Source organism: Carettochelys insculpta, chromosome 23 (assembly GCF_033958435.1).
Source record: "Carettochelys insculpta isolate YL-2023 chromosome 23, ASM3395843v1, whole genome shotgun sequence".
Classification (NCBI taxonomy): domain Eukaryota; kingdom Metazoa; phylum Chordata; order Testudines; family Carettochelyidae; genus Carettochelys; species Carettochelys insculpta.
Genome location: NC_134159.1, coordinates 21956441 through 21981987, shown reverse-complemented (window position 1 = coordinate 21981987; position 25547 = coordinate 21956441). Strand labels below are relative to the sequence as shown.

The 25547-nt window shown below is 58.7% G+C and overlaps 1 protein-coding gene across 1 annotated transcript; it reads left to right on the top strand.

Annotated features, from left to right (window-relative positions):
* GPR153 (G protein-coupled receptor 153) lies at positions 1-19670 on the top strand. Its single transcript, XM_074975705.1, has 5 exons — positions 1-459; positions 4039-4468; positions 13541-13730; positions 14715-14899; positions 17572-19670. The coding sequence occupies exons 1-5, from the start codon at positions 83-85 to the stop codon at positions 18325-18327; spliced, it is 1938 nt and encodes a 645-aa protein (XP_074831806.1). The 5' UTR covers positions 1-82; the 3' UTR covers positions 18328-19670.
* Positions 19671-25547: the final 5877 nt, after the last annotated feature.

Below are 25547 nucleotides of genomic sequence, written 5' to 3'. Positions count from 1 at the left end.
CCTGGATGGATTGCATGCCGCTGTAGGATGTATTTACTTCCCTCCTTCCTCCTGCTACGCCACCTACCACCTGCCTCATCTGATGGTGCCCCCGCCCTCCGCCATGTATGATGATCAGAGACTGTACAACAATGCGGTAGCCTGGCTGGTCTGTTCAGGTGTCTCGGCTCTGGCCAACAGCTGGGGGATTCTGAGTGTAAGCGCCAAGCAGAAGAAATGGAAGCCCCTGGAGTTCCTGATCTGCACGCTGGCTGGGACACACCTACTGAACATCGCCATCCCCATCACCATGTACTCCGTGATCCAGCTCCGGCGGCAGCGCTCCGACTACGAGTGGAGTGAAGGCCTCTGCAAGGTCTTCGTCTCCACCTTCTATACCTTAACCTTGGTCACCTGCTTCTTGGTCACCTCCCTGTCCTACCATCGGATGTGGATGGTCCGTTGGCCGGTCAATTACAGGTAAATGTCTCTCTCTCTGGAAAACGGTGGGTTTCCTTTTCAACCTCGATTGAACGTGTGTTTTTTAAAGCAAGGTAAAAATCCATCCAGTGCAAGGACTTGCATCCCAGGCTTGCAGGATGTTCGTCTAGAGATGGGGAACCCCTCCCTCAGCTATAGAAACTCTGGGCCTGGCAACCAGCTCACACAGCGAGGGTTCAGGTAAAATCACAGCCTTAAGAATGAGCTAATCCATTGGCATGTTCTAGGCGTGGTGCTTTGCGTGCGTGCTTGCGCGCGCGCTGGTACTTGCCAGTACTGAGTACTGGCACCTCAGCAGCCCCAGCCAGGGATTGGCTGTGGGAGGCATGGGGCAGGGAGCCAGCTAAGCGCCGGCTCCTCTCTTGGTTTGAAAGACACTGCCTGGGGTAAGGTGCAGTGTTGGGAAGCTGGCTCCTTCTGCACCTTCTGCCAACGGGAAGGGTCCAGAGTTCTGTGTGTCCCACTCTGCAGAACTGAGATTAGGGTGATTTAAAAAACGCTTTTTAGCTCCCCCAAAAATAGCAAATGGCCCATTGGAATCCCACATACAGGACAGTGTCAGACCTGATACTGCAGGGAGGAATACTGAGGCAGCTGATCACAGAATTACCCTGCAGAGTGCATTCCTTGAGCATCTGAAATGCCGCAAAAGCATAACCGCTCAGTGCGCGTTCCTGCTGTCTCCCATGTTTTTGGGTCTAATCCTCTTGTCACTTCCTCTGCAAGTTAAACACATTTCCCCTCTGTGCTGTCAGATTTTTTTCTGGCTCTGGTGGATTCCAGCCAGCCCTTGGGAAGCTGCTCACACTGCATGTGCTTCTGGGGCCCCTGGGGAAGTTGTAAAGCTGCCTGTCCAGGAGGGGCTGTGCAATTCACAGCGTGTGCAAACTGCTGCAGGAATTCCCCAGAACCCTCCTCTCCCCCTCACGCCATCTAACTGGAGACTCATTCTCATTTCTTGTATGTGTCCCTGGAAGTCTCCTCCAAATAGTGCCTTTTATCTCCCTTCCCACAACTGCTCTCCAGTAGCTCTCTTTCCTGAGCCGCCATTTTTAATTCTCATGCGGCAGGAGCCATTACGTATAAATAGACTGAAAAATACCCACTGGGTGCCTTCCGAAGAGTGGGAAACCCAAACAGAAATAGACTCATCTTGGGGTGTATCAGGAGAGCTTCACTCTTACAGTCACTAGAGAAAACTTCTCCACGTGGAGTCTAGTGCCTCCTGCCGGCCCGAGCTTGCAACTGCAGCACTTCCCTGCAGCCCTCAGCTGGGTGAAACGCTGGCTGAATTTACTCCTAGTTCTCCAGCTAAGAGTCAGGCCAGCCCAGCAGTCTCTGCTGTTGGTTGGCTTTGGGCAGCCTATCGGAGACCAGCTGGTGGCTCTAGTTAAGAGTCTGCCTGAGACTAATGTATTCTGTGCTTGGGGACCAGGCCAGGTGGGATTGTACCAGGCAGCAGATGCAAGCCCTGGCTCCGGTCACTGCAGCCACCCCAGGGCATTGGCAGAGCTGATGGTTGTACCTGAGCCAGGCTTCACACCTACCAGCACTGGGCGGATACACCCTGTTCTGGCCAGTGCCCCAGGGAGCTGAGAGCATCACCCTCCCCACCAATGGGTGCCTGGCTTTGTGGACTGCACTAGTACAGCAGAAAGCCAGACATCATAAAATCCTAGGGCTGGAAGGGATCTCAGGAGGTCATCTAGTCCAGCCCCCTGCTTCGAGCAGGATCAGCCCCCACTAAGTCATCCCAGCCAGGACCTTGGCAAGCCGGGACTTAACAACCTCGAGGGAGGGAGATTCCCCCACCTCTCTAGGCAATGCATTCCAATGCTTCACCACCCTCCTGGGGAAGTAGTTTTTCCTAATATCTAACCTACACCTCTCCCTCTTCAACTTCAGACCATTACTCCTTGTTCTGCCATCTGACACCACTGAGAACAGTTTCTCACCATCCTCTTTCAAGCTCCCCTTCAGGAAGTTGAAGGCTGCTATTAAATCACCCCTCAGTCTTCTCTTCTGTAAACTAAACAAGCCCAAATCCCTCATCCTGACCTCATAGGTCTTGTGCTCCAGCCCCTTAATCATTTTTGTTGCCCTTTGCTGAACCTGCTCCAGCACATCCACATCCTTTCTATACTGAGGGGCCCAAACTGGATGCAATATTCCAGATGTGGCCTCACCAGTGCCGAATAGAGGGGAATAACTACTTCTCTAGATCTGCTCGAAATGCTCCTCCTCATGCACCCTACTATGCCGTTATCCTTCTTGGCTACAAGGGCACACTGTTTGCTCTTATCCAGCCTTTCATCCAGCATAACCCATTAGGTCCCTTTCCATCGTACTGCTGCTTGGCCAGTCAGTCCCCAGCCTGTAACAATGCTTGGGATTCTTCCGCCCCAGGTGCAGGACTCTACACTTCTCCTTGTTGAACCGCATCAGATTTCTTTTGGCCCAGTCCTCCAATTTATCCAGGTCCCTCTGGGTTCTCTCTGTACCCTCCAATGTATCTACCTCTCCCCCTGGTTGTGTGTCATCCGCAAACTTGCTGAGGGTGCAACCCAGTCCCTCATCCAGGTCATTAATAAAGATGTTGAACAACAGTGGCCCCAGAACTGAGCCTTGCGGCACTCCACCTGAAACTGACCACTGTCCAGAAAGAAATGGTGCTGGTCAGACTGGGCAGGGCAGGGACACCTTGGCTGGGGCAACTGCATTATCCCCAGGGACCAGAAATTACCTGAGCAGCAGTGTGGAGCTGAGCTCGGCTGCTGGACTTGGGAACACAGGTCAGAGTGAGGCTCCCGCAGTGCACAGAGAAACCCCCGAGTGGCTAGTGTCCCAATGGCACTGCCACGCCTGAGACATGGCCAGCGCTCTCAGGTGGGCGGGGAGTGACGCAGGGCCCAAATGCAGCTGGCTGCACTGGGCACCGGGGTGAAGGTGGCAGGATCTGTGGCTCTTGCAGGGTAGAGTGGCGGGAAGGGCAGCTCCAGCCCTGGGAGGAGTACGGTATTGGTGGGAGCTGAAGTTGCTCAGCCCCTTGCAGGCCAGGGCCCCAGAGTTGCAGCCAGTGTGGAAGGAGCTCGCCCCGGCGCTACCACGTCAGAGGCGTTGCTCAGCTGGCAGCGGGAGAGGAGCCCTTCCACCACGGGACGAGGCAGTGGTCGGCCACAGCTACCGCGGGCAGCTGAGTTCCACAGGAGCGTGTCAGGGACCAGGTGGAAATCTGAGTGCTGCTATGGAGGAGGGCTTGGCGAGGGCGCCGAGCTTGGAGTGCACAGCCAGGGTGTCTGCCAGGCAGGCCGTGCCGCCTTCCGCCCTGAGCTCAGCAGGAGCCCACGTCGCTCCAGCCCTGTTCCTCCCCTTGTCTGAGCCGCCTCCGCAGGGCTCACGCTCAGGCTTCCACCGGGTCACCTCTGGTTTTGTATGCCGAGCGCCTGCACCCTGGTGGTGCTGTGGCACTGGGGCAGTCGGTGCCCCTGTGTCTTTTCCCCGGGGCGGGGGTCTGGTCTGTGCCCACGGAGTGATTCACCCCTTCCCCCTCCCCTGCAGGCTGAGCAATACCAAGAAACAAGCTGTGCACACTGTGATGGGCATTTGGATGGTGTCCTTCATCCTCTCCACCCTGCCGGCAGTCGGCTGGCACGACACCACTGAGCGCTTCTACGCCGGGGACTGCCGCTTCGTCGTCACCGAGATTGGCCTGGGCTTCGGCGTCTGCTTCCTGCTCCTCGTTGGTGGCAGCGTAGCCATGGGCGTGGTCTGCACCAGCATCGCCCTCTTCCAGACCTTCTCCCTGCAGGCGGGGCACCGTGCCAACAAGAACAAGTTCACCGTGCCCGCCATTGTGGTGGAGGATGCGCAGGGCAAGCGGCGCTCCTCCATCGACGGCTCTGAGCCCATCAAGACCTCTCTGCAGATCACCTACCTGGTGACGGGGATCGTGTTCATTTACGATTTCCTGATGGGCTTTCCCACCCTGGTGAGTGACGGCCGGGGGCGGGAGGGGCTGGGTCAGTGCTGATGGGCAAAGGAGGAAGTGGCCCAGGCTCTGCAATCCAGTACTGGATGTCTCTGGCCTCCAGCAGTGGCCCAAGGGGCAGCCCCTGCTTGTTCTGGGGCACTTGGCAGATGGGTGCTGGGGCAAGGCTCAGCCTGACAGGGCAGAACCCTAATAACCCTGGTGCCAACGCTCAGGGACCTGTGCCTCGCTGGCCTTGAGTTCGCAGTAACCAACTCGCTGAAGCTGTCCTCCTGTGAGGGCTGATTGGCCTCTTCAGGCCCAAAGCCCCTTCTGTGTCGGAGCAGCTTTGTGTTTGCGCCATTGAGAAAGCAGCCGGGGTTGTACTGGGGGGGGGCCTAGGAGCCAGAAACAATCGAGCTCCACCTCTCCCAATTTTCTGCTCAAATCCCTTACCCCTACCCTGCCACTGACTGCAGTGGTCCTTAGGCAAGTCCCTTAACCTGCCAAGCAAGCTGAGGCTGGCTGCATGGAGACAGGCTGGCGGTGGGTTTAGTGCTGCTTGTGGAGCGTGCTGGCAGAGCGGGGTCCTAGCTGGGGTGGGGAGCCATGCACTGAAAGCCAGCAGGACGTTGGCGGTGCCTTGCTTGCAGACATTCTGGCCTGGCCCGGGGGCGGATGGGGCCGCAGTGCCAGCCCTTGTGAAGCAGCCTTCTGCCTGCGTCTCTTGCACCGGAGAGACGACGGGCTGGGGCTGGCTCGGAGTGGCACTGGCTCTCTGGATGTGCTGTCAGCGTGAGCCAGTAGGCAGTGCAGCAGGGAGGGGGCTAGGTAGCTGGGCGGGAGCAGGCGGGTTGGTAGGCCATGGTAGGCTGGGTTTGCAGGCAGCTAGCTCTATGCAGTGCTTTTCTGCACCGCTGGACGCTAACTCAGCAGCCTGACATTATATTTCATGCTTCATTAGAGGCTTAATTTTAGTCCAGCGAGTGTATTGTTTCTGCTTTAGCTCTGACCTCACTCCCCTGGGCCCTTTTCTGTGTGGTTTTGCTTTGTCCCCTCTTCCTCCCCCTGCTCCGGATCACTGGCAGGCCCAAGCCCCCAGATCCCCCGTTCACCCTCCTGCAGCTGGTCTGCCCCTTCACATGCATCCACAGCTTGTGTCTCGCACCGCCTGGGCACCAACCGCCCTCTGTGGCTCTGGTGGGGGCAGTTCCGCAGTCACAACTGCTTTCCGGGCACAGTGGCTCCTTGTGTGCCCAGCTTCTGACACCCTCTGTGCCTGGGAGAGAGCAAGATGTGTGCCGGGGGCTGGGTGGCCTCTTGCTGCCCCTGTCCTTCCAGCTGGGAAGTTGCTGTGCCATTTCCCAGGCCCTCTGCACCAGCCCCTCCTACATGCAGCCTTGTGGGGCTAAGGGAGCTGCCTCTGGCCTGCAGTGTCAGTGACTCATTCCTGCTGGTTCTCCTTGGCCTCACCACCCCACAGCTGGTCCCGGGCCATTGGTGGGTCAGTTCAGGAGGCGAGCCAGCTGGTCGCCCCTACCCCGAGGGAGGAGAGAGGAGTGGAGCTGCTCCCTGGAGGAGTAGGCGGGGAGAGATGGGAAGCTGGTTTTTAAAGAGAGCTGGGAGGAGTGGGGTGGGGGTGGGGGTGAGCCCTGGGTGAGTGGATTTTATCTGGAAGGTGGGCCGATGACCCAGGGCTCGCAGAGCATGTGATGCTGGCACCAATGGCTGGATTTTTAAATAGCTCTGTGCTGAAGGGATCTGACTTAAATTCTGCTCTGGAAAAAGCTTCAGTCAAGCAGAACTTATTTGGTGCTGCCAACCCTGGGATCTGGGCAGGAGGTGACACCTGGGAACCTGGTAGCGTCGGGTCCCCTGTGCTCTGCTGCCCCGGGCGAGTGGGGCAGCCTGGTGTGGAGGAGACGGGCCAATGGGCTGAGCAGAGAAAAAGGATGCCTTCTTCTTTGGAAGAGTTTGCAGTAGAAATGTGTCAGGCCCTGGAGGGGTATAGTCTCTGCTGGAATTTACGTAATAAACACAGAGGAAAGAGAAGCAAATTTCTGCTCTCGTGTTCCCATGGTGACCAGGGTCTGCTCCCAGGGCCTGCCAGGGTCTGTGCTGCTCTGTGGTTCTGAAGCCTGGAGTCAGACACCAGCCCACTTCCCTGCCATTTGGGAGGCAGGGGCACAGCGGATGCTGGAGGGCCCCTGCTGCAGTGCATTCCTCAGGGGCTGGCACAAATGGCTACGGCCTGCATCTGAATTGGGGGCAGCGGCGTGGTTCCACTGGTCACCAGTAGTGTGCACACAGCCTGCGTCAACAGGAGCTTTCTGCTGTGGGGTGGCTGCCACTAGCACCGGTCCCGGGGCGCCCTTCACGCCAGCGTGCTGTTTGCACACCCTGACCACCGGGGCTGTGCTGACGTAGCTACCGGGTGCAGCCAGCCCTCGGGGTGTCTGTGCGGGAAAGTGGAAAGCACGTGACCCACCCCCGGTAGCTGTGTGCTGCATGGCACCGGGACTGGCAGGTTTAGCGGTGCCCTGGCTGTGCTTAGCTCTTGGTAGCAGCAGATCACAAGGACACACTGATACCAGCTTTCCTGTGGGACGCACCTGCCTGCTGTGGGAGGGTGCATGCAGGCACGCAGCCTTGGGCGCGCACTCTGACTGCGAGGCTGCACTCAGGGATGTAGCGCACTGGCAGCTCTGGAGGCCAATGAGCTCTGGCCAAGCAGTGCGAACTACCCCCGTGTGCCTCGGCTCAGCTCCAGAGGTGCCACATGGTGGAGGAAAGGGAGCAGCACGGGGCCTTTCTGCTGAGCCTGCCAGCTGTGTTCTCCAGCGGGCTGGGGCAGCATGCTGTGGCCTGGGGGTGAAAGGCACTGTCTCATCCCAGCGCCCTGTGCTGCTAGCCCCTCCAGGAGAGCTCTCTGGCAGCCAGGGTTGCTGAGGGCAGTGGCGGAAGGTGGGAGGGGGGCTGTGTGCCTGCTGCAACAACGCTTGTTCTAAAGACCTGTTCCTTTGGTTGGCTCTGAGAGCTTCACACGCCCTCACCTTGGTTCCCTGGTCTCCTCCAGCTCCCGTGTCATCCTGGCAGGCTTGCTGCAGCAAGGTGAGCATTAAATGCCAGCACTGAGCTCTGAGCTGCTTCTTGTTGGCCTGGCCTTAGCACAACGTGACATCAACATGCTGCTCAGTGCTCTGGGCCCTCCAGTACAGCTCTGCCTCTGCGGGCCTGGCCTCCCTACGGGTGCTGCTGTCCCTCTGGAACAGCTCCAGCGGGACGAGGGGGCTGGGTCACCTCCGCATTGCAGGGGCACTCCTGGCCGTGCTGTGCCCTGTTGAATTGGACGGGGGTGCTACACCCAGAATGGCTGCAGGGTTCGATTCCATGGCTTGTGGTCCCAAAATCCAGAGGTTGCCATGTCGGGCGCTGTGCTGAGTGCATCTCGCTGCCCCTTCCCTGCCCCTGCATGTGCCCTTGCCCTTGGCTTGCAGAGCATGGTGAGCACTGAAATGCGCGCTCTTAGGCCCCAAGCTGCCTGCTGTGCCAGGGCAAGCAGGGAAGCTTCCCCAGTGCTGAGACAGACGGTAGGTGCTGACTTCCATTGCAAAGAACCCTGCTTTTGCAAACCTTTGCAGCCTAAAGCTGCTGAGCCGTTCCTAGGCTCGTTTATGCTGGCTCTGGCCTCCACATCTCAGTTCCACATGCATCCCCTGCAGCAGCTCTGACGCTGGGGCTGGGGCTGGGCCTGGGCCTGCACCACTCAGTCTCCTCTGAAACCCAGTCCAGGTGACTCCTGTTTGGAGCTTTCATGTCTCAGGCCTGATCACAGCACAAAAGGGGCCGGGCAGCCACCGGCGCCATCAGGAGAACCCGTGGGAAAGGGGAGGTGTCTGCACAGTGCTGCCCTCTGAGCTGTGGTGCTGGTTTGTTCTGGCCAGTTTGTCAGCCACAGCAGCCAGCCAGAGAGAGGGGCAGATGGGCCAGGAGGTCGCAGCTGGGCTTGGGGCAGGTCAGCCATTCAGCCAATGCAGCTCTTCCTCCATGGGCTGTTCGGGGTTTCGTTTTCCGGTTCCATTTCAGAAGTTGCGATGCGCCAAAGGCAGGGCCCTGGCTTCTTCCTCTTAAGGAGCTTGTATTAAATACGGACAGCAAAAAATGTAAACTCGGACGGTTGGTGCAGTCAGCTTAAAAATTAAAGTTGGACACTCTTGCAGTGACATCCGAGGAGGTAATTCACCCTGGGGTTCAGCCTGTAGGCAGATGCCACCACTCCTCGTTTGTGTGAGAGACCAGATTAAAGGAAGAATGGTTCTCCCAGATATAGTGCTCTCTGGAGAGCTGAAAATGGCAGTGATCTTCTGCCCCTTGCTCTGATGGAATTGCCTGGCCTGTAACCAGCAAAAAAACATTCAAGATGATGGGTGTCACCATTCAGCACCTGGGTTTCCCCTCACCATTTGGCCATGGGCACCCGCTCTCCGAGAAATCCACCTGGGTAGAAGAACCTTCTGTTGAGCTTGTGGCATCTGTGCTGGACAGCAGTGCCACCCTTAGGGGAGAGAGTGCAAAACCTGCCCCTCTTTAATGAGCATTGGCAGATTCGCTTGTGTGTGTTTGTCCCTGGAAAGCACCCCACATGCTGGGCTGCCTTTGCTTTCAAGGGTGCGTTGCTGTATCCCAGACACTGGTTTTAAAGGAACAACTGTTATTTAACTGAAAGCCAAAGCCTTGCAAACAATTCCCAGTGTTGCTGACTCAGGAGGCATTGTTAGGGCTCTCAGACGTTTGTCCTGCAGCTAAGTCACTATAAACAGAGGATGGGAGGATCAAGGTGCTGAAATATTCCTGTGAGGGAGAGACACCCCAATATTCCAGCCTGCTAGAATGAGGCTCTCTGTTTCTCAGGAAAGGTTGACTCAGTCTGCATTCAGTGGGCATGCTCCTTTAATTAGCAGAACTACCCAAGCGCATCATTTAATTGCCCTAATTCTTGCAGGGCTGCTTCACTGTCTTAGGCGTCATCATGTTTGCGCTCGTCAGCTGAAAGGCCCATAAATGCTTCTCACACTTAATGTGCTGATGGCTGACTGAGAGCTATTGTTTGGTTTAGGTCAGTCATGTCAGCCACCCCTCTAATTTATTGCATCCACATGCAGAACAATCGATAAGAACTCCCCCTCCCCGACCCAGAAAACAACCAACCAACCAACCAGTTTGAGTCATGGTGTGCCGATAATGCTGATGGGATTGTGTCTAGGCTGTAACCAGGGAAGAAGCGTTAGAGACAATGGGTGTCACCATTCAGCACTTGCATTTCCCCGCACCATTGGGCCAGGGGCGCCTGCTCTCAGGCTCCAACCTTCTGGGCAGAGTCCTGTCCCCTCTCCCTACCCTGCTACACAGCTCCCTGCCTGCTTGGTGAAATTCCTTGCACAGACATGGTGCCCCAAGGGCGCATGCTTGCTTTCTTGTTGGAGATCGTTAATGGGTCTAATTGCACACTGCATTGATGATGCAGGCCTCCTCTATTCTGAAGGCAGAAGGCATGTTAAAACAGTAAGGGTATCTGCATGCATGCAAATAACCTTCCCAGGTTCAGCCCAGCTGGAGCCTAGCGGGAGCTGTCCTTCAGCACCCTGTCCCTGGGTTTCCTTGTGGCCACAAGCTCAACAACACCTCGGATCAGAACTGGCACCCCGTCCTTCCATGCCTGCTTGCTGGCATAATGTGCAGTCTGAAAGGGTGGGGCAGTGGCTGTTGCTTCTGGTGGGAGAAGACAGGTGGGCTCATGGGGGGTGGTTTGGCTGCCAGCCTCCCTGTCGCCCAGTGAATGGTTAGGGTGCTGTGCCCCTTGCATGACACTTGTGCCATCCCCGTTGGTAACAGGCACCTCAGGCAGACCAACATGGCGTGGATTGGCTGCTGGATGGGGCACTAAGCCTGGGGGTGGACACGGAGGGAGGAGGTGGCTACCAGCAGATGGATGCTGCATAGGTGGTACAGGAATTCCTTGGGGTAAAGACCAAACCACCACCCCAGTGAGTACCATGGAGCTTAGACCAAGGCAAAGCCACCTTGCTCTCACCTGTCTACCCATGGTCTGGAACCTAGGGCCTGGCCCACGTGCCATGCCACTGCCTTCTGCCGGAGTTAAGGGGCTGAGCCCCCGTGACAGCCCAGCTGCCAGAGGAGGAAAGGCTGCCTTTCGGCGAGCTTGTGCCACTCGAGCAGGGTTGAGCAGGGCTGTGCTCCTGCACATGCACGCTGCTTCCTTCAGAGCAAGGGGGAGGATGAAATCCTCTGTGGAAGGGCTGGAGCTGTGGCCATACCGATGAAAGTGTGTGTGGGAACCCATGAAGGATGGGGCACTCGGGTGCAGGGCAAGTCGGGGGGGGACCGCCTGCGTGAGTGCCTCAAAGGGAGCTGCACTGAGGCCATGGCACAGATGGTCGGAGCCAGTCGCTAGCTCCAGGTAAACGGGAAGTCCTCTCCTCGGGCGTATCTGCCACTGCCCTGGTGTCCATATTGCTTGGGCTCGCCAGACCCTGCGGCTGGTTCCTTCCGCAAGGCCTTCAGCGTCTCAGTGACCTCATAAGCCTTCCTCTGAGACTGGCTGTGATGTCACAGGTGGGATGGTGACATCAGGGCAGGGTCCGCGCCCTAAGCAAGCTGGCCCCTGGGCTGAGCTGAGGCAGCAGCAGACGGAGGTGCTGCACGGGGGTGGAAAATGGTGGCTTGTTTAGCATGGCTGCTCTGGCTTTTGGCTCTCGTCCCCTTGGCTTGGAGGGCGGAAGGCAGCTGGGTGCCTGGAGGGTGTCACAGGTTGCTGAGCAGGCAGGTTAAATGAGCCCCTCTTCGGACTCACCAACCCCAATCCGCTGTTACCGGCCTGTGCAGCTCCCCCTATGCACAAGGGGCTTGCAAGGCAGATTTCATGTTCAGTGCTGTGCTGTGCTTGGGGGTGCCCAGCACTAGACCGTGGCAGATGCGGAGAGCTGGAGAAGGCCTGCTAGACCATGAGGCTGCTTTGGCCTCAGCCTTGTGTCTGTGATGCTGCTGCATCACCAGGCCTGGGACGCTCCATGCGGCTCTAGAAGCACATACTTCAGAGAGCTGGGTCCTGCTACCTCTCTGACCCTTTGATACAGTCTTCCACAACATTCTTGCCCATAAGTTAAGGAAATATGGATTGGATCCTCAGACTATCAGATGGATAGAAAGCTGGCTTGATGGTCGGGCCCAACGGGTAGTGGTCAATGGCCCAATATCTGGATGGCGGTCTGTTTCAAGTGCAGTGCCCCAAGGCTCGGTTCTGGGGCCGGTGTTATTCAACATCTTTACTAATGACCTGGATGAGGGACTGGATTGCACCCTCAGCAAGTTTGCGGATGACACAAAACTAGGGGAAGAGGTAGATTCATTGGAAGGTAGAGAGAGAATTCAGAGGGACCTGGATAAATTGGAGGACTGGGCCAAAAGAAATCTAATGCGGTTCAACAAGAAGTGTAGAGTCCTGCACCTGGGGCGGAAGAATCCCAAGCATTGTTATAGGCTGGGGACCGACTGGCTCAGCAGCAGTACGATGGAAAGGGACCTAGGGGTTATGGTGGATGAAAGGCTGGATATGAGTAAACAGTGTGCCCTTGTAGCCAAGAAGGCTAACGGCATACAAGGGTGCATTAGGAGGAGCATTTCGAGCAGATCTAGAGAAGTAGTTATTCCCCTCTATTCAACACTGGTGAGGCCACATCTGGAATATTGTGTCCAGTTTGGGCCCCCCCCCCAGTATAAAAAGGATGTGGATGTGCTGGAGCAGGTTCAGTGGAGGGCAACAAAAATTATTAAGGGTCTGGAGCACAAGACCTATGAGGAGAGGCTGAGGGATTTGGGCTTGTTTAGTTTACAGAAGAGACGACTTAGAGGTGATTTAATAGCAGCCTTCAACTTCCTGAAGGGGAGCTCTAAAGAGGAGGGTGAGAAACTGTTCTCAGTGGTGTCAGATGGCAGAACAAGGAGCAATGGTCTGAAGTTGAAGAGGGAGAGGTGTAGGTTAGATATGAGGAAAAACTACTTCCCCAGGAGGCTGGTGAAGCACTAGAGAGGTGGTGGATTCTCCATCCCTTGAGGTTTTTAAGTCTTGGCTGGACAAGGTCCTGGCTGGGATGACTTGGTGGGGGTTGATCCTGCTCTGGGCAGGTGGCTGGATGAGGTGACCTCCTGAGGTCCCTTCCCGCCCAGGGATTCTGTGACCCTGCTGAGCCCTGCAGGGAGGGACTGCGCCAGGCATGCGTGCTGCGTAGCATGGACTGCATCCCTCCCTCGGCAGCAAGGGCCAGGCCGGAGCTCACAGCGTGGGCTGTGATGCCAGTTCTGCCTGAGGGCCAGGCCGGGTCCCTTTGCTCTGAGGGCTGCACACATGCAGCAGGTGGGAGTCGGTCATTGCTGGTGCTGACTGCCTGACGCACAAGGCCAGTGGGGCACTCAGCTGCTCCCCGCAAGGCAGGGGTGAGCCTGTGGCGCTGGGGGTGCTGTCTGGCCCCTGGCTTTTCTTCCCCCAGACATAGGCCAGGGCTGTGACTCGCTGGAGCCAGGCCCTGCTGTGGCAGCTCCAGGTTCTGCTGCCCCATATACAAGGCCCAGCAATGCAGGCAGGGCACTGTGTACTGCAGTCTGCCAGGCGTCCCTGCCCTCGGCTCCCCAGGGGAGGGATGACAGGGCTGGATGCTCAGCTTGCAGGCTGGGGCTCGCCCAGCCCCATGGAGGCTGCTGAGTGGGGGGTGCCGTAGAGGGCTCTGTTTGGAGCCTGTCCAGAGCAGTGACTGCTGGGCCAGGGACCAGGAGCTGGGGACACTGAAAAGCAATGCAGGGGGTGAGCCCAGGGTCACCTCTCCTCAGCATTCTGCCAGCCTTTGGCTGGGGATCCCACCAGGCCTCTGTGCCGAGGCAGCGTTAACCTCCGGCCTGGGGCGAGGCTCCCACAGCGGGCTCTGTGTCCCGCAGGCCCTGAGTCAATGCACAGGCCCGGTGGCAGGCCCTGGTCCCAGCGGCTGAGACCTGATGGTTCCGTTTTGGCCTTTCGGTGCCCAGGTGGTGAGCTTTGCCAGCCTGAAGTCTGACACGTCCTACAGCTGGATGGTCCTGTGTGTTCTCTGGTGCTCCGTCCTCCAGTCCCTGCTGCTCCCGCTCTTCCTCTGGGCCTGCGACCGCTACCGAGCAGATGTCCGGGCCGTCTGGGAGAAGTGCGTGGCCATCATGTCCAACGACGACGCGGACGAAGGTGAGCGTGAGCGACTCCTGTGCTGACGTGTGCTGTCTGCCGCAGCCTGGCCCCTCCCTGGGTGGTGTCCTGCCACCGCAGGGCTGCAGCAGTGACAGGGCACCCAGTGCATTGGAGCGTGGGGGGGCGCTTGGGGTACGTGGCTCCAGGCGCTTGGCTGAGGTCAGGCCTAGCTACTGCCATTCCAGGCATGAGGGCGGGGTAGGCAGGAGCCTCCCGCAGTCTGGAGCTACCAGGTGTCCATGGGCTATTCGCTGCCACGGGTGGGTTTGGCGCACCAGGGTGGGTACAGGGTACCTGGGCAAGGCCAGGGGGCTCTGGTGGGGCATTGTTCCCATCCACAAGTGGGTGCTTCTGAGCAAAACCCGGGCTGCAGGGGTGGGAGGAGGGCAAAGGGGCAGTTGTACCGCGGCTCGGGGCTCCGGCAGGTGGCGCACAGAGCTCCGGGTGCTCTGAAGTACCACAGCAGTGCTGCCGTGCCGCTCCCTGGGGCTCTGAAGCGGGGCGTGGGAGGGGAGCACTGTGCCCTGAGTGATGCTACGGGCTGGCTGCCCTTGGCCCTGCCCCCTTCCAGGGTTGTGGAGCCAGCCCCGCCCCCCACCTCACCCCAGGGCCCACGGTGGCTGTCGGCCCCACTGACGAGCTAAACCCACCCTCCCGTCGTGGCGCGCGTCTCCGCATGCTGCTCCTGCCGGCGCCTGCAGCCCTGTGGCTGGACGCTGGGGGGCGCCACCTTCTGGTCAGTCACTGCAGGAGCAGCGCATGGCAGTGGCCTGGTGAGTCGTTTTCATTTTGGGACCCAGTGGCCCTGGCTGCTGGAGCTAAGAACAGTCAATGACTTAGTGCCCTTGGCACTGCTGGAGGAGGTCCTGCTAGAGTCTGCCAGCCGGCCTCTGCCCACACCGTGCGGCAGCGGCCTCCCTGGGGTGTAAATTACACACACGTACTTCCGTTCCAAGCTCGCTCTGACTCTGCCCCTTGCAGAGAGCAGCCTCGATGGGGCGATTCACGGTGACCTGATGTATGAGCGGCCCTATGACTACACCTACAGCGGGGACATCTTAGCACTGGAGCACGTTGCCCAGTACGACTTCTCAGCGCTGGAGAGGGGGATCCCTCAGGGCTGCCCAGCGCGCCTGGCGCAGGAGGACAAAATGCAGTACCTGCAGGTAATGGCCTCCAGGAGGGCAGCGGGCAGATAGCAGCTTTCCTCCCAGGACAGCCCTGGAATGTGCTCTTGAGAAGAGCTGCTGTCGTCAGAGTGGTCTCGCTAGAGATCAGGTGCGTTCCTGGGCTGTGGCTCAGCTTTCAGGGGTGTAGTGGGTGCCCCCTGAGTGCCCCTGCCAGGTGTGTCTGGGCACATGCAGCCCTCTGCTACTGCCCTGTTGGGCGTTACGTGCCCCTCCGTGTGGGGAAGGTACTCTGCTGGCTGTTCAGTGTCCAGAGAGAGCACTATGGCTTTCCTGCCCTGGGTCCCAGCCCAGTCTGTGCCGTGGTGGTGGTCTGGGTACGGCTGGCCATGCCACAGGTTTGAGTGGAGAGTTAGGGGGTGAAGGCAGCAGGTCAGGTGCAGAAGAAAGGTGCCTAGGAGCAAAGTCACTTGAGCAAAGACGGACTGGAGCCATCTAAAGTCCTGCTTGTCACTGGCCCCTGGGTTAGACCTTGCTGGGCCTTTGCTTATTCTGAACTGCTGGCATGCACGTGCTCATGGGTCAGCGACACTGAAAGGTGCAAACTCCCCTCCCCCACTTTACTCCTGGTTTGATTTTCGCAACATACGTGGTAACGGTGTTGAGCCTGCCGAAGGTGGGCTGCCCTGGGGAGATAGACAACCAACAGGCAACAATTCCCCTGGGGAAGTTATCACTAGCACTCACTACACCCCTGCTGGAATGCATCACTTCTGGTTGGTGGAACGTCAGCCAGGGCCGGCTAGAGCCTGGCTGATTTCCGCAGCTGTTGGAGCTGTGGCGCTCCGGCTGCTCCACGCGGTCGCATGTACGAAACGGTTTAATGTGTGGCCGGAAGCTCAGCTTGCAGAATGCCCGTTCCCTCGGCTCCTGCGGCTAGGAGGGACATGCGGCGTTTCCTTGCAAATGTCGTGCTGACTTTTGGCAGTTGCTTGTGCTGAGCAGGCTGTGCACGTCGGTGCCTCAGCCCAAGAACAGCTGGCTGGAGCTCCTCCCTTGTAATGCTCCTGAGCTTGGCCACTGGGGAGCAGAGCACTCGGGATTTCTCCCCAGCAGACCTGCTGTCTTTCCGGACTCTGCCTTTAAAACAGCAAAGCGCACAGTGCAAGATGAGGCCTTGTCCCAGTGATGCCCCTCTGGACTGTCTCTTCCTGCATGCAGAACACCCGGGGATGTGCTCCCACACAAGGCTGTGTGTAGCCACCTGCTTTGTATTTTGCTGCCTGTGCCTGAGAGCAGTGGAGCCGGCAGATGGCAGTGGTGTTCTCTCAGAACGGCTACGCAGCAGCACTGATGCCTCTCGCGTGTGTTGAGGCCAGAAACTTCCCAAGTGAGGCTCACAAAAAAGCCAGTCAGCCCGGAGCACAAGCTGGGGGGGACACCTGGGGCTGTGGTGCACACTTATTACATTCCCACTTGCTCCACTTCTGGGCTCTCGCTCCGAGGTCATCCCACAGTAGGAATCCCCTTTTTCCCCCCTCTCAGCCCTGCTTGTGGAAGGACTTGAGAGTTCCACTCTCCCAGCAACACAGCCCTGCTCGGAGGGTTTGCAGCACCGCTCATTCCGTTTCCCTTTTAACTTATTTGCACACACAAGCACACATCAAAGGCCCCCTGCCCTCATACACTCCCTTCCAAGACACCTGGCCAGTGCTCAGGCCCCTCTTACTCTCCACGGTCCAGCCCAGGGATGCTAGATGCTTCTCCTATAGCTATTACACAGCCCACTTCTGAGCTAGCTGGCAGACTTCCAAAGGAGACCAACATGGTTTCCCACCTGCCTTTACGTCCTTGCTCAGTGCCCTGTCCCAAACTCCACAGACAGGTCAAGAAAATCAGACGCCTTGGCTGTGCTTCCACAGCGCTTGTCTTTGTCTCTGCAAGAGCAGAATCCCACAAGCACCAGTGGTGCTCAGAGCTGAGGACTGTACTTGGACACGTGAGCTAACGTCCAGGCGTGGTTAGTGCAGCAGGGGGAAGAGAATGGAAACTGGATGTACTGTTATGCCTCTAGCAGTCAATTGTTAGCATGCATTGCAGTAGTGCCGTAGAGCCCAGGCCCTCTTGCGCCACAAACAGAGCCCCAAGGAATGCATGGTGGGAACGGCCCCAGGGCAGGAAGGGAGCTCAGACCCAGACAGGAGCAGCAATGTGCCCACGGTGAACGAGCACTGCAGGCAGGAGCACAACTCGGGTTTCTTGAGTCCCTCTCTGGTCCCTTACACTGTGCTGCCCTGAGCAGAGTGTGGGGAGGCTGTTGAACTTGGTTCAGCCGGTGACTCAGCAGCGCTCGGCTGAAAACACCTGGCTTTGGACAGGGATGTTCTTCTCAGCCTTAGCTCCAGTCCTGGTGCTGCCAGCACAGCAGTGGCAGCAGCTCAGGGCACTCTGGGGACTCTCCCTGAGTGATAGACCCTCCCTGGGTCACCCACAGGGGCAGCACCCTAGAGGCCCAGCCCGGAGACTGGCTGAGAGCTTTGCTTGGCCCCAGCAGCAGCCCCAGGCGGTTCGGCTGTCTCTGATCTGTGTGCATCCAGCACCAAGTGGTTGAGGTGCTTGAGCGGTCGTGTTTGACAGAGCTCCAGTGCTGTGGCGGGGCCGTGCCCAGGCCAGGGTGTGGGAGGCTGATCTCTGTTGTTGCTTTTCTCTAGGTCCCGCCTATGAGGCGCTACTCGCATGATGAGACAGACATTTGGACGACGGGCCAGATCTCCGCCTACCTGCAGCGCTGGGGGGTGGGCGAGGACGCAGCTGGGCTGGCCCACCTGCTTATCCCGCAGCACGCCCGGAGGAGGAGCAGCCTGACCTCCTACCACGAAGAGCGGCTCCCCTCCCGCAAGCGCCGGAAGTCTGCCGAGGGCAGCCTCACGCTCCCACCACTCTCCCACCAGGACCTGTACAGATGCTTCAGCAAGGAGGAGGTGGTGAACTTCATCGACGAGAGCCCGCTGCCCAGCCCCAGGAAGAGCCCCCTGCGCTCAGCTTCCTTCTCCCCGCTCCCGGCGGGGTTCCCGCCCCAGGCTGACTTCCCGCTGACCCACTTCGAGCGGGAGCCGCAGGTGCTGCGCAGGCTCGCGGCACAGGGGAAGGGCTGCACCCTTGCTGTGCCCAGGCCTCTGCATGCCCCAGAGAACCCCCAGGGCCTCTTTCCTGAAGGACACAGAGACCCCTGCAGGAGTCAGCTGCCCTTCAAACTCCAGGAGGCCCAGGCAGCGGACAGCCGCCCTGCAAGCAGCAGCTGCTCTGAGTCGGGGGGATTTCGGACAGGTCTGAGCACCTCCTGGGGGGAGCAGGAGAACCTACAGAAAGGGGGAAGCAAAGGAAGCACCACCAGCTTTTTAAGCTCCCCTTCTGCTTCGTCTGGGTACATCACGTTTCATTCCGACTCCATCGGCTCGGCCTCCTAGGACCGGGGCGCTAGTCCCCAGCACTGTCTCTGCCGTGTGTGTGGTTCCCTATGGCTTTCCTTACCTCGCTCAAAGATGTGGGCTTGGGTTAGTGTCGGGAGCTGGGCAAAGCACCAAAGAAATGCAGAGTCCTCTTTGTGCGCAAGTGAGGCAGAGGGACTCGCCGGAGGAGCGTCTGAGCTGAGGACACAGTAAAAACATTTGTAATTCCTACTCAGGTGGACAAAACGCACCCCAGTCCTTCCAGCCCCTTTCCGCGTGTGGCCGATGGGGGCTGGGCTGGGGGAGCAGAGCAGGGGCTGCAGCATGGACTGAATCTTTGGCTTTGTCACAGGCAGCAGGATTGCGCTGTCTGTAAATGCTGGTGGGAGTGCAGTCGCACCGACTTCCTTGGCATTTAGCTGTAGCATGGGCATCCCCCCTCTCTCTCCCTCGTGAGTGCTAATGCCCCGCCCCCAGTGTCGGAAGTTAAGCGCGCGTTTCCCGTAGAGGAGAACGTTTCTCGTTTTGCTCCAAGCGGTTGGATCAGCTGGTGAAGCTGCCCTCTCTCCAAGGTGTGATAGCCATCTCTCTCGCACATGCACACGGGCACACGCACGCTTCAAGAGGAAGGCCGGGCTGTATTCGGGCTCTGGAAATGTGCTGAGTGCTGGTGTTGACCTGGGCTAGTCATTGGGGTGGGAAGAGCAGAGTCGGGTGGAGACCTAGAGCAGATGAGCAAACCCGATGGCTGCCCTGGGCAGCTGTCCTCACTGGCACATGCTGTTGTCTGGGGCCATCGCAAGGCCTCCCTGCTGCTTTCAGGCCAAACCGAACCAGCAGCCTCCCCAGAAGAGCAGCCCCTTTCCAGTTGAACAGCTGAAAAATGAGGGGGAGGTGTTTCTTCCCCTGTTGGCTGAGACGCAGCCAGAAATTGCAGTGCGGGGACACACTCAGGAGTGGGGGCTGTTCTGCAGGGGACATTGAGACACTGGGTGGAGGGCAGGTGCTGAAAGGCTTTTGTTGCCAGCAAAGGGCTGAGCTAATTGCTGGCAAAAAGGGTCTCTCCCATCTCTCCTTTCTGCACAGCCTCAGGCGTGTGCCCCAGGGAGAGGCGGCAGCATTTCCATTACAGTGGCTGCCCCAGCCTCTCTGCTCACCTGCTCTGCTCCTGCATCCCAGCTACCTGGGAGGAATCAGGGTCACAGTTAGAGAGAAGTGTGGGGAGAACGGAAGGGAACTGACAGCATGTAGTTCAGCTAAGAAGCATGTGGAGCCCAAGACAAGGGAAAGGGGCTCAGTCTTTTGTAATACTTGAGACCTCATTGTTCTGTTTAACATTGTGAATTAAATTCTATGTCTGGTTTCTCTAGGGGGAGAAAAGGACAAGATTGCTACCTGCTAAGCAAACGACACTGGCGCCCGTGGGCCAGGAAGAGTCCATCTGTGTAACACAGGCTAAGTGAATTTAGCACCATTTCTCTGGTGCTGTAGTGGCTGGTTGCTGCAGACCGGTCTGTGAGTCGCTTAGTGCAGCTCCATGATTCACAGCTGAGACATGAGGCTGTGCGCTGCAGTCCCTAGTGTGAGACTGCACCTGGGGTTCTGCCTCAGCCCATGGATCTTTTGCACAAGCACACACGTGGACCCATGGCACTCAGGCACTCATGCAGGTCTCAGCTTTGTTGCTCTGGACCCACTGGGGCCTGGAGAATCGGTTCCTCCTCCGTTGGACTTGTGCTGGGAACCAACTGGTGTCCTGTGGTTTCACCGTTGATGCTCACACCAGCTAAAGGCAAGGTGGCAGGTTCCCTCGGTGGAGCTAAGTTCCACGTTCTTAAAACTGCAGCAAGCTGTGTTTGAAGTGTGAAAACCAAAACTGGTGAGGCCTGGTGCACCCAAGGAATCAGCCACCCCATCCCCTGCCGCCCCAGGAACCACAGTCAGGAGCATGCTCTGGCGTGGCCATTTCTGTTCCCTTCCAGCCACTGTCCGAGTGCTGCAAATGGGGGGAACTGCTGTCTCGACATGCTCTCGGCTTTGACTCTTCCACTTGAACACTGGTGCCACAGTGGCTGGCCAGTGCATCCCTGCACAGCCCTGCTTGCTGTTAGCTCCTTGAGCCAGTTCTGGGCCGCAGAAGGCTTCAGCGCCCTGCCCTGCCATCTGGAACTGCGATGCGATTCGGGCTAATGACAAAACCCCACACAAACCCGGGTGAGAGGCTGCGAGAAAACGGCCGTATTCAGTGGTGATTTCCCCAAGCGTAACCTGGGAGACGCTGTGTGTTGCTGTGTCAGAGTCCACTCTGCTCCTTCCAGCTGAGCCAAGAAGCACCTGCAATGGTCGCTCCCTTCCCTGCTGTGTGCATCAGCTGACGGAGGGTGCTGCAGTGGAAGAGGAGCTGGGAGAGGAGGGTGGCAGGCTTGCTGCTGGGCTCTTGCCGTGTTTGCTCTTCCCCTGGGCTTGCTCCTCTAACACAATGCTCTCTGCCCATCCATTAATCTGCCCACAGACCTGACTTCCACCTGCCAGGCTGTTACTCCAGTCTCTCTAGCAGTTGCCTCCTCTCTGCATCAACTCCTGGGCCTGGGCTGGGACTTGTGGGTCAGTCTCTGGCTTGCAAAGGGTTTGGGGCCTTTTCTGTTGCTTCTCTCTGACTGGGCCTCTAGAAACCTCCATTTGGGCTACAAGCACTCAGTCAGTACCTACTATGTCACTAGCTCCCAGGGAGCCAGAGTGCTCTGCAAACGTCCACAAATTGGGCCTTTTTACCACTGGGGGGTTAACAGGCTTGTCTGTGTCTTAGAGTGCAGCAGAACTTCTGCTGCTGCTGGGTGAGCTTGAGGGTAAGCCCCTGTCCCAGCCTATAGGGACCCTTTTATTTCAGTTCAGTTGCAGCTTGTTCCAGTTTACTTTAACCCACTTCCGAGTCCATTTCAGCTGAGCTGAGACCAGCCTGGCTTACACCGAAATACCCCTACACCCCCCTTTGCACCCGCTTTAACTACGCCACTTTGAAATGCATCTTTAGCTAACCTGGTGCTGCTTTGGGGAGGGCCAGGCAGAGGGGTGCTTCGGTGGACACCTGGAGCACAGAAAGTTCTGTGAACAAGCAACATCTGGTCTCTGGGTGCAGCTTATTTTAAATGCCTTTAGGAACCAGTCCCCAAGGAGGCTGGTTTAGAGGGCTGGGGAAAGGTAAAAGCCATCAGAATTTCCCTGCCATGTTTTACCTGCTGTTACCTCAAAGGCTGCCTGGGATCACTGGGATTATCAAAGGTGAGGAAGCTGCCCTGGTAACAGGCAAGAGAATTGCTGTCTTTGTTGAGCCTGAAGTGAAAAGTGTCGAACTTGAGAATGAACTCCCATTCCGATAAGCCGTCCTGTAGCACTTTAAAGACTAATAAAATGATTTGTTAGTCTTTAAAGTGCTAGGGGACTGCTGTTTTGATACAGACTAACATCGTGACCTCTCTGTTACTGTCCTCTCCCTTTTTTAGTCTAGTGTTGGTTTCTTTGTTTTAGAATGCAGACTTTTTAAGTTTTGACTGCTATGACCTGTTAAACATGTCAGTAAGCACTTCAGTCTAAACTTAAAAGTCTGCATTCTAAAACAAAGAAATCAACACCACTCTACCAAGGGAGACATCTGAATTGGATAATGAGAGGTCGCCGTGTTAGGCTGTCGCCTAACAAAATAAAACAGCAGTCCTGCAGCACTTTAAAGACTAACAAAATAATTTATTAGTCTTCAGAGTGCTACAGGCCGGCTTATCGGAACGGGAGCTCATTCTCAAGTTTGAGGCTTTTCACTTCAGGCTCAACAAAGACAGCAATTCTCTTGCCTGTTACCAGGGCAGCTTCCTCACCTTTCATGTTCCTAGTGATCCCAGGCAGCAAACTTAACCGAACAGACGCTTGCGGTAGCTATTTTTCTTCCCACTTCTGTCCTATCTGGCTGATTCTTCAGTTATTTTATTTTTTTCTGTCTTTCTGTTAAATTTTCTTAATCTCAGTTATCATTTATCACGATTTTCCAAAGCTGAAGAAGTGGATCTGTCCCCCGGAAGCTCCTCGTCTAAGGAAGTACTCCAGGCCCGGCTTTTTGCCTGGTTACGTTGTGAACACATTTCAAGGCCCGCTGGGGCAGAGACTCCTCTGGGCTCCCCTGAGGACAGCTGTCCTGGCCACCACCCTAAGCTTTGCCAGTGATAGGCTCAGGCCATCTCCGCCTTCTCCTGCCTCGCTGGCTCTGTTCCGACCCTTATGCCTGTCCGGTACTTCCACTGTGGCTGTTCCCGGTTACCCCTTTCGCTGGTCTCTCCGCTGCCACGCTCGTGCTTAGCTGGTTCAGCGTCTCCCGTTACGCCAGCAGCCCCTTGGCACCTGTCATGCCCTGGGCTGCCTGCAGTTTGGTTAGGTCCGCTCGCCCGGGGGGCCCCCGCTACTCTCCGGGCGGGCCCCACATGCTGCGGAGACAGACGTGCGATGCGGTGCTTGTGCGCATGCAGCCCCCACCCTGGACAATACAGGCGCAGGCGTGTGTTGGTCTCGCGTCCTCTTGCCCTTCTCTGCGTTAGCCCAGTGCGGCTCTCGGCTGAGGGCCCCTGACGCTGGCAGGAGCTGGCTGGGGATGGCGAACCCACGTGCCGCAGAAGTGTAACCTGGGGGCGGCCTCTGCCCTGTGCCCTCTGGAGTAAGAGGTGGCGCAAGGGGGCCGCAGCCTGCTCCGGAGAGAGCCCGGGCACTGCCCTGTGCCCTCTGCCCCCAGCTGACTGCCCGGCGGTGGCGCCAGACGGGCAGCGCCTCGAGGCATCCCTGCTCTGCGCGGAGAGGCGCGCTGGGACCCAGCCCGGGCCTGGCTCTGCTGCTGCCCCGGGATCCCACCGCTTCCCGGGCCTGGCTGGGGCCCTGGGCGCCTTTCTCGCGGGCGGCAGCCGGGGCAAAGCAGCGTCGCTGCGCGCTCCCCGCAGGATGCCGCGAGCGGTCCCCGCTCAGCGCCCGCGGGCGCAGCTGGGCCGGGGAAGGAACAAGCTCCGCACTCGGCCCGGCGGGGTGGGAAACGCGCGGCCGCGGCGAGGGCCGGGAAAGCCGGCGGAGCGGGGCGCGCCAGGGCTGCAGCAGAAGGCGCGGGGACCCCGAAACGCCGCTCGCCTGCGGCCGGCGCACCCGAGCTCCAGGGCCGGGCGGGGTCAGCGTCACCTCTGAGCCCCCAGCGCTCCGGTCCCAGCCCAGACGCCGGGAGGGAGCCCGGGCCCCGCGGCTCCCGGGCAACGAGCCGCTCCGTTTCCAAGCGCCCTAGGGAGGGCCGGCTGCTAAACAGGGCGCCCGGCCGAGCCCTGCTGCCGAAGGGCCGCCGCCCCAGGCCCGCGCCCAGCCAAGCCGCCGGCCCCCGCTGCCAGTCGCGTCCCTCCCGCACCCCGTGCCGCCCGCAGGCAGGTGCCTGGTGCCGCGGCCCCGCGCTTCGCCCGGGCCTGCAGCAGCGGGACGCACGGGCGGCCCTGCCCCGCCCGCGGCTGCCCCGTAGCCTCCAGCGCTCGGAGCTCCGCCTCCCGCCCGGGAACTCGCTGCGCTGCGAGCCGTGCGGGGGGCGCCCTGGGACCCGCCCGCGCCAGGCACAGCACGCGGCCCACGCGCGCCCCCGGCACTCACACTCCCCCCGATCGCGCCGCCTGGCCCAGCCGCCCAAGGCCCGTCCTGCCCTCCGGGCCCGGCACAGAGCTCCGGGTGCCTCCCCGCGCTGGGCGCGAGGCCGGGGAGTGGCGCCCTGTACCACCGGCCTCGCGCGTGCGACCCCCCGCAGCTCGGGAAAGGCGCCTGCAGCACCCACCCGCCCCGCGCTCGGCTCCGGCTCCGGCTCCGAGCAGCGCAGCTGAGCGCTCTGTGCAGCCGTTTGCAAGCGCAGCTCCAGTGCCGCTCCCGCCGCAACAGCGGGAGGGCGGAGGCCCCTCGCCGGCCAAGCAGCTTCTCGGGGCTGAGCTTCGCCTCCAAGCGAAGGAGGCCCCGGCCGGTGGGTGCGCGCACGTCCCCCCGGGAGGAGAGCGCCGCAGGGTGGAGAGGCAGCGGCGCTGGAGGGTAACCCCGGGGGCCGGGAGAGCGCCCTGCGGGGGCTGAGCCGCGGCCGGTGCAGTCTGCGCTGCGGGGAGGGCGGCTTCGCAGTCAGTCCCCGGGGAGCGCGGCTGGCCGGGGGTGAGCGCGCTGGGGCGGGCCCAGCCTGCAGGGGCACGTAGAGTTAATGACCACGGGGCGGGCGGACTCCAGGGCAGCCCGAGGCCCCGCCAGCCCCAGGAGGTGTGCGCCGGGGAGGCTGCAGGGCCGGCCGCCTCGCCGGGGCTATTCGCGCAGGGGCTTGTTGGGTGCAGTGTGAGTCCCGGGCCCTGGGCGCTGTGAACTTTTCCCTGTGCCAAGGCTGCCCTAAAAGTGCCAAGCCTCCCTCCTCCCCCAGCTCCTGCACACACACAGGAGCTGAGAGCAGCCGCTCAGTGCTGGGTTTTCATTCCAACAACCCTACAGCAGCTGCATAAATGGGTTCCATTTTTATTAATGAAGAGGAACATCATCGAGCCCATGACTGACAGAGAAAAGAGGATTCAATTTTCTTTGCAGGGGCCAACCAAACTCTTTCCATTTAATGGTTTTCAGTAAAATTCATGCTCATGACCATTGCTGCGTCAGCAGCCCTAGACACTGAAATCCTTCCCTCATCCAGCCCCTAGGAACTAGAAAGAAACTCCCCAACACCTGTGTGGAAGGGACAAGAGCCCACACGTCCAACTGAGCAATCCAGCATTGCTGAGAAACAGGCCAGAGAAAGGCTGCTGACTTCCTTGGACCTGCTGCTGCTTTGAAAGAACCCAAGGGCAAGCCTTGGGAAGAATGGCCCAAGGTGCCAGGCCCAGCTGTGTGGGTGTGTGCTGTGTTATGAAGTGGCGATGATTACTCTCCTATAACCAGTATCACAGAGGTAGCCGTATCAGTCTGTATCTTTGAGAACAACAGGAAGTCCTGGGGCACCTTGCAGACTAACAGATATGTTGGAGCATAAGCTGTCGTGGGCAAAGATGCATCTGCTGAAGCGGGTCTCTGCCCACAAAAGCTTATGCTCCAAAATCTCTGTTAGTCTGTAAGGTGCCACAGGACTTCTTCTTGTTCTCCTGTAAGAAGGCTCATTTCCATCCCCCTTGTGATAACATCTTCATGCTTTCTAATACCTGGGTACACGTCTCACTGAGACCAAA